Source organism: Grampus griseus (genome assembly GCF_964374135.1).
Source record: "Grampus griseus genome assembly, chromosome: 2".
Taxonomy (NCBI): Eukaryota; Metazoa; Chordata; class Mammalia; order Artiodactyla; family Delphinidae; genus Grampus; species Grampus griseus.
In genome coordinates, this window is record NC_139018.1 from 110,407,411 (window position 1) to 110,420,976 (window position 13,566).

At 38.3% G+C, this 13,566-nt stretch overlaps 1 protein-coding gene across 1 annotated transcript; it reads left to right on the forward strand.

Moving 5' to 3' along the window:
• Window positions 1–2,940: 2,940 nt before the first annotated feature.
• On the forward strand, window positions 2,941–8,172 carry LOC309818956 (uncharacterized protein C15orf61). The gene is made up of 2 exons (XM_082648987.1): window positions 2,941–3,429; window positions 8,024–8,172. The coding sequence occupies exons 1-2, from the start codon at window positions 3,084–3,086 to the stop codon at window positions 8,149–8,151; spliced, it is 474 nt and encodes a 157-aa protein (XP_082505113.1). The 5' UTR covers window positions 2,941–3,083; the 3' UTR covers window positions 8,152–8,172.
• The last annotated feature ends 5,394 nt before the right edge of the window (window positions 8,173–13,566 follow it).

Consider the following 13,566-nt stretch of genomic DNA (forward strand, 5'->3'; position numbering starts at 1 on the left):
CAAATTCCCTTCTTTCTAGGAGCAGCATGATACACCCATGCACATGTTAAAAGCTGTACACGGTAACACTATTGATAGCTATTTTTAAGGGCTTCCTTCTAAGGGATACGCCATTTCTCCATGCTTTGTGGAAAACTAAGTATTCGTGTATTTAATGCATTTAATTCTTAATTACTGGACACAATATTTTTGAACATTGACTCAGGCTTTTGAATGCCAACTTCTAAGCCCCTTTGTTTCATGACCATGAAGAATTAGAACTGAAAAGAAAATCAAGCATCTGATCTGAGTTGTAGGTTTTTTGAGAAATTATTTTATTTCAACTATGGAAGGAGTACCATAAAATCTTAAAGTTAGAAGAGATATCTAGATGTCATGTTCTCCAGCTCTGTATCTTTAGGTTAGGGTAATATTTCATTCAAACACTCTTGAAAACCTGGGTGTGGTCCAACATCTATCAGAAATCTTTGGAAGAACTTCCTACCTTAGAATAGAAAAGAGAGATAATCAAAGAGCCTTGGATTAGAGGAACCCTCATCACTGCTGAGGTTTTTCCAAGACAGGGTCTTGCAACAGAAATCCTTCAGCCTTTCCCCAAGCCTTCATGAGACAACGCAGTGAAACCTATGTAAATATCTGCTTCTCTTTATCAGTAGTTTTACATTATATGCTACAGAACCTAGGGCTTCTCAGACAGAATTCAGAGGTTCCCCACGTTTGATTCAAATTTCATTTTTTAAAAAATAGATTTTTATATTGCCAAAGAAGAGATAATGTCAATTTTTTTAACATATTGCAAACTGCCCATGCATTAATTTGAGGTTAAGTCATTTCAGTGTAGATCTCAGAATTAATCTCCTCCTGCCATCTCTAACTGAAGCACATGCCCAAGATTTCAAGATGAATCACTTAAAAACCACTCTTATCTGTATCCACTTCTCCGAAGGGATCAGGATTTTCTTGATAGTATGCAACCAAAACAAAGGAATAAATAAACTGTTCTGAGGCTGCTATAGCAGCAACTGTTGTCAATAGCCCCCAACTTCAAAAATTTTTGAGCGTGAAACAGCAGGATCGGGACTTCCCTGGTGGTCCAGTGGTAAAGAATCCATCTTCCAATGCAGGGGACACGGGTTTGATCCCTGGTCGGGGAACTAAGATCCCACATGCCGCAGGAGCAACTAATACCGCACGCCACAACTACTGAGCTCGCATGCCTCAATGAGAGAGCCCGCGGGCCGCAAACTACAGAGCCCCTGCGCTCTGGAGCCCACACGCCTCAACTAGAAAGAGAAAACCCACACGGCCATAACTAGAGAGAAGCCCACGTGCCGCAACAAAAAGATCTCACGTGCCGCAACTAAGACCTGACGCAGCCAAAAAATTAAGGAAAAAAAAATCAACTTAAAAAAAAAAGATTAAAGGAAAACAAAGCCAAGCAAACAAAAAAATCCCGCAGGGTCAAGAGTCCAGTGGCATGGGGCCAGCCACGGCATCCCAACCATACTAATTCCTGTTGGTCTTACCTACGTCTTTGCCGGCCAGTCTCTCTTGATTCCTTCCCATTGCTAAGCTTGGTTCTGCAGACGTCCTATTTATTATTTTAGCTATCCAATTTCCTTCCAATAAATTCCTTTTCTGCTAAAAACAAAACAAGCAAAATAAAAACCCAAGACAATAACAAACTAGACTCATTTTAAAAACTTAACTTTAATGTTGTTTTTGCACTTATAAATGTTTAGTAATAAAACACAAGTTTTCATAGGTTGGGGTTCTATGACAGATTTTGTTTGAAAAAGGACTCCAGTGCTTTTAAAAATTTAATTTGAAATCACAGTATTGAATCACCTCCCTGACTTGTCTTAGCCTCCCTTCAGCCATTTCTGCGCAAATCTAACTACATCGTGCTTCCCCCTAAAATCTTTCAAAATTTAATAGGGAATCCTATAAAGTTTAAATTATTTGCATGACTACAAGGCTCCTGAAATGACTTAACCCTACAAGATTTGGCACATGGTTATGGGTGCTCAATCATTGCTTGTTGTAGGAATCAATAAAAACTGGAGAATGTAAGAGCTAGCTACACTATCCTACATTCTCCTACACTATCCTACTCATATCCTACATGAGTCTTCAACAACAATAACAGCAACTGTTATATGGTGTTTACACGTGTCTCATTTACATACAGTACTTTCCAAACACATCTTATTTATGTATCGTTTCTCCAAACATGAATTTAGGACATGTAAGAGGAAATGCTTCTTTAGAAAGCAGATGTATGTAAGTTATTACCTCAAGAGGCTGCAAAATTTGAGAAAAGGTTTTCCTAAAGTACGAGATTTGATAATGAGTGACAGGATTAAGGGTTAAAACTAAAAGACTCCTGGTCTGGCGTTCACCAGACTCTTAGGAAGGAGGTGGTGGTGCACACTGCATGAAGAGACGTAGGACTTTCTAAGAAATAAACTTTCTCTGTTGAGATATCTGGGACTTATTTTAAACAACACGACAGCGGGGATCTGAATACAAAAGTGCTCCCCGACTTTACCAGCCACTGCAAATCTGGGGACTTGACTTTTAACTCGCTTCCCTGAGGACACCTTCTCAAGGGTTTCCTCAACACCACCAACCAAGGATTGCACTTGAGCCTGCGGCTTGGAAGAGAGATACGGGTGTGAGTTTTGCCACTCAGTAGGGTGGTTAAGTTATTTAATTGTTTTAAAGCTTAATTTTCCTCTTACCTAAACTGATAATACTCGCGAAGCCCGCCCTCAACCCTCCTCAGGGTTATTAATGAGTTCACGAGGTCCTCGGTCATGTTTTCACTACCTCCTCAGCGAGAGCGCCTCCGATTGCCCGCCCGCGCCCCGCTCCACTCTCCCTAGGAAGCCGCGGGACCTTTGTGCGCACGCGCCGCCGCGCCCGGGGGCGGGGGGGTCTCGCACACTCGCGCGGCGCCCATTGGGCGTACCTGCCGCACGCCCGAGGAGCGAGCGAGGGCTCGCGCTCCTTCGGCCCCGCCCCCAGCGGCGCGCGCCCCTACGGCGGCCAGGGGGCGGGGGACGCGGGCAAAGCCGGTTATGGAGGCCCTGCGGAGGGCCCATGAGGCCGTGCTCTGGCTGCTGCTGTGCCGGCCCTGGGCCTTGGGCGCCGCCTCCCGCCCGAAGCCCCGCGCCTCGGAGGTGCTGACGCGCCACCTGCTGCAGCGGCGCTTGCCGCACTGGACCTCCTTCTGCGTGCCCTACAGCGCCGTCCGCAACGACCAGTTCGGCCTCTCGCACTTCAACTGGCCCGTGCAGGGCGCCAACTACCACGTCCTGCGCACCGGCTGCTTCCCCTTCATCAAGTACCACTGCTCCAAGGCCCCCTGGCACGACCTGGCCCGGCAGGACCGGTTCTTCACGGCGCTCAAGGTTATCAACCTCGGTGAGTGGCCCGGGCCGGTGAAGCATGTCGCGCCGACGATGGCCCCACTGTTTGCAAAGCACGCTGACAAACGCTCTGGCTCCGAGGCCGAGCCCCCGGCCCTAGGTCAGACCGCGCCGGCCCTGGGAGACCTGCCCCGGCCCCGTGCAGGCTCGCCCGGGCGCACGCGCTCGCCACGCTTCGCCCAGTGTTGGCGTCCCACCCACTCTGCAGCCTTCCAGCCCCGGCCCTGGCCCTGGGCTTCTGTATTCCCCCGCCCGGCAGGTGCCTGTCAGGGCTAAGTTGTTGCTCCTGAATCGTACCCCGGAAAGTGGGGCTTATCGACATGCCTGTACTTAGGGACCACCGTGCATCACCCCGGGGAGAGAGCATTCCATCCTCGCTACCCTGCAGCTCTTAACTAGAAGGACCCCTACATTGGGCAGTGAGAAGAAGGGTGTAGGCCCCTGGAAAGTGGCTCTTAAGTTTTTAAAAAATGCCTAATTGCATGGCAGGACTCGTTCCCATGAACACCACTTTGTGGGTGCGTTCATATTATAAAAACTGGAACTACTTTTTTGAAGTTTCTTTGTTCTCTTTATATGAAACCCCAGCAAGTTTGTTTTACTAAAAGCACTAAAGATTTTCACCAGTGATGCTAGGCCTAAAAGATATTTAAAAGACTACCTCTTTAATATTGGTATGTTTTCATGGAATATTCTAACTCTGAGAGTGTTAACTCTTGCTGGATGTTTATTATCTTTTGGTTAATGACCGAAGAGGCGTGAACGTTGACATGAGTGCATCTTTTATATTTTCTAGGTCAGTGAAAAATAGGCCTCAGGATGTTTGGAACCTATTCATATAGCTGATATCAAATTAATCCATATTTCAGTAATTCAGAATCTAGATGTACAAGCTGACCCACGTTACCCAACCAGGTTTTTGAACCAGAATTAAAGCTAAACGCCTATGCAGCTGCACTATTACTATATAGCCTGATAGTTTCTTAAATTTAAATGTGGTAGGTGTATTTTTGCTTATAATAACTCCCATATGGCAGTCATGGGATTTTGGAGCCATTGCTCCACTGGGACTGTCTTGGGTTCAGTCCATTAAGGAGAAGATTATTCAGCAATGTGTAATCCTTTAAAAAATATGTCTTATGATTTGGCTGATGAACTATATAGAGCATGCCTACTAATTTTGAGGTTGATGCAAAGAAGTTGAGTGTAGTGACTCAGAAAATTCAGTTCAAAGTTATTTGGAGAGACTGGAGTGATGACTAGATTCAAGAAGAATATGTTTATTTTAGCATTTTTAGAATAAAAAAAAAATCATTCTTCCCAAATGTAGAGTAATAGGTTAGGAAAAGCATAAGTGGAGGGTTATAGGTAAACCGTGAGCCCAATGCCTTTTTTAAAAAAGTTTTCACCATTTAAAACCTAACACTTTAAGACCAGCTTAATGATTAGGGGCTTCTCTTTTTAGGTAGAAAGAAATCCAAAGAAAAATAGGATGCCCAGAGCATTCTCACACAGAAAAGTAGTAAAACCTTTTGAAGAAAGAAACAGCAGCTGTAGTTTTTTTTTTAATGTGAAAGAGAAAGCTGAATAGTGATTTAATGGTCTTTTGAAAATTCTAAAAATTCTGTTTAAAAGAGAATAAGAGTTTTAAGTTAAACAAAAAGGAAAACTTTTTGCACAAGCATGCTTGAATACAAATTAGCTTATACTAATAAAGGGAGTTATTTTTTTCTGGATTTTTTATTTTAAGAGTATTAACCAATTTGATAATGTTAATATTGTATTTTTGTCTTAGGGTAGGGAATTAGATAATAGGATTTTTTCCCTATTCTATGTTGTGCAGTTGCCCCTCTGGATCATCAAGTACATATTCTATTTAAAAATACTTAGAATTTTATTCTTCTTCTTTCCTTTCAAATTAGTAATTATCAAAGTAGTTCATTTTTCCATTTTGTAAATAATAAAGATTTCTCTTTTACCCATTGGTTCCCTTTCTCTTTTACCCATTTGTTCCCTTTCTCTTCTGCCTTCCTTTCAATGGAAGCTGACATTTTACTGATGGTTTACTAGTCTGGGTATCCTGCTGGGAAGTAGATTGAGATTTAAGAAAAGCAGTTTACCATTGGAATGAATGGGTAATTGGAGACTTGCTACAAAGTTCTAATTTTTTTAAAGTGCTTAATTTGACAGTGGTTTACCTACTGTTCAGCTGACTCAAAATGAATTATTGTTCAAAGAACTGACTTGCACATTCATTTTGATGTTATGATACGTCTCAGACAGTCTGGAAAAAATTTAATTTTTCATCAAACCGTACAGACTTTACAGCATTTGTGCTGTAAAGAAAATTATGGGGTTTTTTAGTGTGTAAATTATATATGTGGCTAATCTTCCCATTTCGTGTATTAGCCTGACTGCATTAAATAAGTGGACTACAGGATAAAAAAAAAAAATTAGAGAATTTCTGACTCCTACATTACATCTCCACCCCCTATCAAATAGCATGAATGATAATGGTTCCTAGTTGTTTCTTAATAAGAGATAATGTAGTTATTAAGTTAGTAATCCTTGATCAGTCCTCCATTTTAGCTGAAAAAATATTGACCATTTGTGTGATTTTTTTTTTAAAGTATCAGTATTTTAATTGAAAACTGTGATAAATACTGTAAAACAAAACTTTCAGTGTCACCATCCATTTCTTAACTGTAAGTCCTTAGCATTGGTTTAAAAGTCATATTTTATGTATTTTACTATCAGTATATTTGGAAAATGTATAATTATTTCTAGAGCCTGTTTTTCTTTCTCACTCTGTTTTCAGCTTTTGAAGTTGTGATACCATATTTTAAATTTATTTTTTATTTCAGCTGCTCCCTCTACTCTTCACTCGCTCCTGCCTGCCCTGTTCTCGTTCTCTTGTCCACTCCCCCACTCCACGCCACTACTTGCCTTTTTTTTTTTTTTTTTTTTTGCGGTACGCGGGCCTCTCACTGCTGTGGCCTCTCCCGTTGCGGGGCACAGGCTCCGGACGCGCAGGCTCAATGGCCGTGGCTCACGGGCCCAGCCGCTCCGCGGCATGTGGGATCTTCCCGGACCAGGACACGAACCCGTGTCCCCTGCATCGGCAGGCGGACTCTCAACCACTGCGCCACCAGGGAAGCCCTACTTGCCTTTTTATTTCCTTTTGGTTGAATGATTTATAAATAGCTTTATGATGCTAGTTTTTGTGAATTTTTTGTGACGTTCCCTTGAGGCATTTAGAGATTTGGGGGGAGGTATTACCAAGGCAAAGAAGGCAATATACTGTGAAAAGTTGCATAGGAATTCCAGGGAACCCTGTGAAAGTAACAAGCTGTGACCCAGTATATTCCTAAAAATAGAGAGGCGCCAGTCTGAATGGGCATTTTTGCCTCTCTCATTGCCAACTAGTGATGCTTCTCCTGATTAATCTCTGGCATCACAGTGGCTGGAATGCAGCTTCAGGGAATAAGCACAAAGTAGTCCAATGAACTTATACACTCAAAAAGAACATAACACAGCAAATATACTCTTGCAGAAAAATAAGAAAAAAATTTAACAATATGATTAGTCCTGAGCATGTGTTGATTTCCCTCTTATCTAGAAAGAAAGTGATTTTCCAGTTGCACAGCTCTCCTTTAAAATTGTTATTTTCTGTCCAGCTCATACCCAGGAACAATAATATTTGTGCAGACTATACAATATTTGTTATTGATTCATGTGCCTGTGGTTTTATACATATGTTTTTTAATATGTTAATAATAGTCATGGATTAAATAAGTGTATTACAAAAAAATAGGAATTGTGAAAGTTTGCTTTGTGTCCAGTTTAGTGTCATGTGCATATGAGTGCTTAATCCATATCTCTGGCTAGTATATATTTAGTTTCATGTATCACAAATGGCAACTAATCACAAATGGAAATATTCCAAAGAAGAAATATATTATTGCAGTCTATTATGTACCTATTTCAAATAGGTTGAAGCAAGATTTTCAAATCAGTTGTAAAAATATTAATGGGATTGTTTCTTTCTCATGTTTGTTATTATACTAAAATCTTCCTTACAGTTAGGTTTTGCCTTAGATTTTGAAGACAGCTTTTTGACCCAGTTTCTTTTAAGTTGTACAAGAAATTATTTTAGCCATGGGTATTACTGTCCAACTTAAAAGCACAATAAAGATGACCTAGTAATTTAAGCTCAAGGCCAATCATCAGGAGCATCTACAACTAAATTAATGACACTTCTCTGTTTGCTTATTTGTGAAAAGAATATAGAATTACTTCATAATTATTTGGAGGTAATGAATTAATGTTTGTAAAGTACTTTGAATTACAGTTTACATCAGCTTTATCTATAGTTTTTTAAATCTCTAGGCTTACACAATTGTTACTATGTTCCACAAACATAGATGAAATTGATCTTTTAGGTTCAGTCAGTGTATACTCATATTTTTGTAACTTTATAATTTCTTGATGTTGCTGAAGAGTGCTATGTGATTTATACCATGACAAATATATGAGTACATGATTAATAGCTATTGATTTCACAAGTAACATATTCATTTGTTTTCTAGGTATTCCAACTTTATTATATGGACTTGGCTCCTGGTTATTTGCTAGAGTCACAGAGACTGTGCACACCAGTTATGGACCAATAACAGTTTATTTTCTAAATAAAGAAGATGAAGGTGCCATGTACTGAAAGTATGCACTGGAGGATGAAAATATCAGTAGATTTCCTCATGTGTATGTGCAATATTTATTTTTGATCCTTTAAAATAAAACTTTGCAAACACCTTTTTCTTTCTACGGTGTCTGGTTCTTTAAGATGAATCATTGCCCTCAAGAGGCAAAGCTTTTCATATTAATACATTGTTATATATTGCATACTCTGTGTAGCCAATGGGAACTACAAACACATAACGCTTATATGAATTTTTTCCTATAACTAGGTTAAACTAGAGATAAAAAATGATTGTAACTTATAGATTCTGTAGTTATGTATTAACAATTTAAATCAACTCTTTGAAAATATAGATACCCCACAAGGAAAGGGAAAAAATCTTTAACATTGGGAAAAGAAGTAGAGAATTTTAGGATATATGATAGAGATAATATAATATCATTGGGAAATCCAAAGTTGATGAGAATTCTAACTGCAGTCTGAAATTTAAACCATTCAACTGTCAGGATTTTAAATGGAAATGTATTACAGCCCTTGTGCCATTTACCTGTATGAGAGGTGTGGGTGTAATGTTGAAACTTCTTATTACCTAAAGAACCCAATACCATACTACTTTTTAAAAAATGTAATAACAACTCTAGGTAATGTAAATGCAGCAAGAAGAATGAAATTAAGACTTATTAAAAGTTAAAATGGCATGCCAATAAAGCTGTAAGAACAATTAAAATCTAGAAAGACCCAGAAAAAATAAATTTGGTAACTGTTTAAAAAAGCAACTAGCTGAAATAGTACGTATCCATCCATAGACTTATTGGCGATGGAAAGTGGGCTGAAATTTTAAAGACCTGATGGCGGTTTTGCATTAGAATTTTATTAAGTTAATTGCAGTTTTTAAAGCAAAGTCATTAAAAAAAATTTATCCTTGGGGGTAGTTACAGAAAACCCAGACGAATGGTAAATTTCAGAAATTTGGAGTAATTTAGGGAGAACTAAGAACTATTTAATTTCTAAACCAATGGGTGTTTAAGATTTATGATCTCTCCCATAATTACAAACATGCATTATATATCATTTTATGTTAATGTGTTGCTGATGCTCTGCAATGTTTACACAGTTTTGTAGCAAAATATTTTATAGAATTCAATCTAGCCAACGTTTGGGTGCCTACTTCTGGCAAATCAGTAGGGAAGGTGAGTGGAAGTGATTGAGGTGAAAGCACTGGAATAATGAAGTGACACAAACTGGCTTCGTTAAAGGTAGTCATTTTAAGTGAGCTACAGAGTGAACTGTTCTTCAAATATATGTAGTGTTCACTTGTCTAACAGCAATTCTAAATAACCTTTTAATCAAAGAAGTACTTATGCCAATATATTTAGTCCAGAAGAATATACTTGACACTAGTTAAGTGAATGGCTTACACAAAGGAGATAGTGTTACATTAAGCTTCATTAATAATAAAAACTGACTATTAGCATTTTGCAAGGAAGGCTAGAACTGATTTCCTCTGTAATGGGCAAAGTTAAATAACTATAGCTCATAAGTTTTAAGTCAAATACTGCTCATTCATTGCTCCTGATCTTGTCAATACTTGCTGTAAAGGTTTGGTCCCAACACAAGGCTGATAAAATGGTTTTTATCAGACCATAAATAACAGCTTTTCAGTAGAGTTGCACTTCTTTTCACACTGGCCTGTTTGATTTCTGATAATTTGTACTGCTGACTGTGCTTACCTGTTTTTCAATAGCTACAATCGGAGTGACTTCTTGTCCATATGGTGATAGGTAAGTCTCCTTGGAGAACATCTTTGACAAACTACCCTATTGATCTCTGTAATTCTCTGCTGCTTGCAGCATTAAATAGAGCCTTGATTTCTTGTCTGATGTGCTCACTGTGTAACAATTAAGCAAATGTAATATTTTCTTGTATTACATGAAAATCAATAGACCTCTTGCTCTCATGAAGTTGATCATGGTAAAGGATGAACTCAACAATGGCTAAGGGCATGGTTCAAATATTTAAAATATCATTCCTTGGATTTATGAAGTCTTGTAGTGAACCATTTAGTCTGAAAAAATTCTTCTCATTGAACAGCAATGGTTCAAGTTTTTTCTTTAAAGTTGGATATTACATCAAAGTATTGTGGCCTAAAAAGGATAAAATATAAATGCTGGAGGCAGGAGATTGATTCTGTTTTTAGCAACAGTGCTATCTTACTTTTTGACCTCAGGCTAATAACTACTCCTTTGTATCTTAGTTTTTTCCACCTGTAATCTAAGAAGGACAAAACAAGAAACCTTTCTGCCTTAAAATGTATCATGAATGTGCTTGTAAGCAAATGTCCGTTTTACCTTAATTTCAGAAAAGCTGGTTTTGTAATCCTCATTCTTGTGTCCCATATATATTTAAGTTTAAAAGACTTCATCAATAAAAGGATTTTTTAAATAAGTGAGAGGAAGGGAGGAGGAGACACAATGAAGGCAGTTTGTGCAAGTGTGCCTGTGCGCATGCTGGTTATGCCTGAGATGGCAAGGAGGGTTCTAAGTGGACCCAGCCCTTCTGGATAGCAGGAGTTTTCTTAGTTGAGGAAACAGACAGCTTTTCTGCCTACACTTCTTTAATGGGATTTTTAGTCTTCAAAATAATCCAGGCAACTATTTTTTGAATGAAGATGAAGTTTTATTTTAGTTTAAAATCTTGCATCTCTTCTATTGTTATTTCTATACAAATCAATTATCAAGTGTTGGAAGAAGTTTCTAGTCAAAATTCGTAGTTCCTGTATAAGTTGTGAACCACCATGAAGATGCAGTAACAGAGTTGGGAGCAAGAAAGAGGTTGCTAATTAAAAAAAAAAAGAAACCCTAGTTTCTCAGTGCTAATGGCTTAACATACCAAATTGTACAAATAGTTGTAAGTTCATTCATCATACATATTTGGCCACTAATATTTTGCTTATTGTTGACCAGTAAAAATGGAAACAATTATTAAAAGCTATGTGTATTTCTTTTAAAATGTACATTTTATTTTGTCATTTATATTTATATCACTCAAAATTATAATTACAGATCATCTATAATTCTTCACAAAATATCTCTTAATTCTATTAAAGAATGAATGTTGTTTGAATGAGTGGAGTGACCTAAAGACAAGGATCTGGGTTTCATTTCATTTAAAAGCTAATGCAGATAACAGAAACCTTATCCTAAAGCTAGTGGATCGGGTATCTACTTTTTTTCAGCACTTACCATTCAGACAGTAATGACGTTTGGGGGCATCTTAACCTAAACAAGTACTTAGCATTACATCTCACCTGGGTCAACAGTCTAGGGTATCAGAGTTAAACTCTGTTACTGTAAATTAATGGAAAATGTAACTGCACTTTGCTGAAAGATCAATGTCCAATAAAGGCTGCACAATCAAATCTTGTTGCAATGATTGAGGTCTTTAATTGCCTTTCAAAGATAAGGTGGTAATCAACACAGCTTTAACTGATCTTTTTTACTAGTTCAATTACATGCTAATGACTAGTGCCAAGTCAGAATCTTTAACTACTTATACTTATTAAATCTTACGTTAGTAATGAAAAATTACTTTAGCTTACACAATCGATAGAACACACATCTTAATTACTGTATTTCACTTTTATACCATTTTATGTGCTTGACAAATGTTTCACAAGAGCTTTCCCAACAATAAGAAGTGTTATTAGTAGTGACCACAGTCCACAGAGTATTTTTCTAATATAAATTGGAGATCAGATGTTGAGAAAAAAAATTCTTTAAATGAAGATGTGGATAAAATAGTTTCCAATGACACAAGCTCGGCCATCCAGCGACTTCTCAGACCTGTTTTGCTAATTGAGAGTACATTTAATACAACTCTAGGCGCACAGGCTTCAGTACGTGTGGCACGCCGGCTCAGTAGTTGTGGCTCGCGGGCTCTAGAGCACAGGCTCAGTAGTTGTGGTGCACAGGCTTAGTTGCTCCGCAGCATGTAGGATCTTCCTGGACCAGGGATCACACCCGTGTCCCCTGCATTGGCAGGTGGATTCTTAACCACTGTGCCACCAGGGAAGCCCCTAGTAAGTGTATTTCTAAGTTCAGTTAGCTTTCTAGTAAAGAAACTGTGATTTCATATACTGCCTTCTGTAAAAATCTCCTATTTGGGGAAAGGATAAATGTTAGAAAAGGCAAATGACAAAAAAAAAAAAAAAAAAAGTTAAGTTGGACATCATCAAAATTAAAAACTTTTGTGTTTTAAAGGACACTATCAAGAAAATAAAAGACAACTGATAGAATGGGAGAAAATATTTGCAAATCATATATATGATAAAGGGACCTGTAGCCAGAATATATAAAGAACGCTTCTAACTCAACGCAATTGAAAAATAGTTTTGGACAGACATTTCTCCAAAGAAATTATACAAATAGCTACTAAACACATGAAAGGCGTTTAACTATTAGGGAAATGCAAATCAAAACCACAATGAGATACCACTTTATACCCACTAGGATGGCTACAATCAAAAAGACATAATAACAAGTGTTCGCATGAAATGTGGAGAAGGTGGAACCCTCGTACATTGCTAGTGGGAATGTAAAATAGTGCAGCCACTTCGGAAAAGTTTGGCCGTTCCACGAAATATCAAACATGGAGTTATATTACACAGCAATTCTGTTCCTAGGATACATACCCTAGAGGACTGAAAATATGTTCACACAAAAACTTGTACACAAGTGCGCATAGCATTATTCATTCTAGCAAAGAAGTGGAAACAAATATCAACTGATGAATGGATAAAAATAAAATTTGGCATATTCACACAACAGAATATTATTCAACCGAAAAAAGCAAGGAAGTACTGATCCATGCTACAGCATCGACAAAGCTTTCTTGAAAACATTACACTAAGTGAAAAAAGCCCATCATAAAAGCTCATACATTGTGTGATTCCACTTATAGGAAATGTCCAGAATAGGCAAATCTATAGAGACAGAAAGTGGATTAGTGATTGCCTAGGACTGGGGAGGTTGGTAGGAAATGGGGAGTGACTGTTAATGGGCACGGGGATTCTTTTGGGGGTGATGAAACTGTTCCAAAATTGATTGTGGTGATGGTTGCACAATTCTGTGACTATACTCAAAACATTGAATTGTACACTTTAAATGGAAGAACTGTATGGCATGTGAATTATCTTTCAATAAAGCTGTTAAAAAACTAGTAAAGGGGGGAGGGGAAGTGGGCAGTTAGTGTTTAATAGGTATAGAGTTTCAACTGTGTAAGATAAAAAGAGTTCTGGAGATAGATGATATTGATGGTGGTACAGTAATGTGAATGTACTTAATAACACTGAACTGTACACTTAAAAATGGTTAACATGGGGCTTCCCTGGTGGCACAGTGGTTGGGAGTCCGCCTGCCGATGCAGGGGACACAG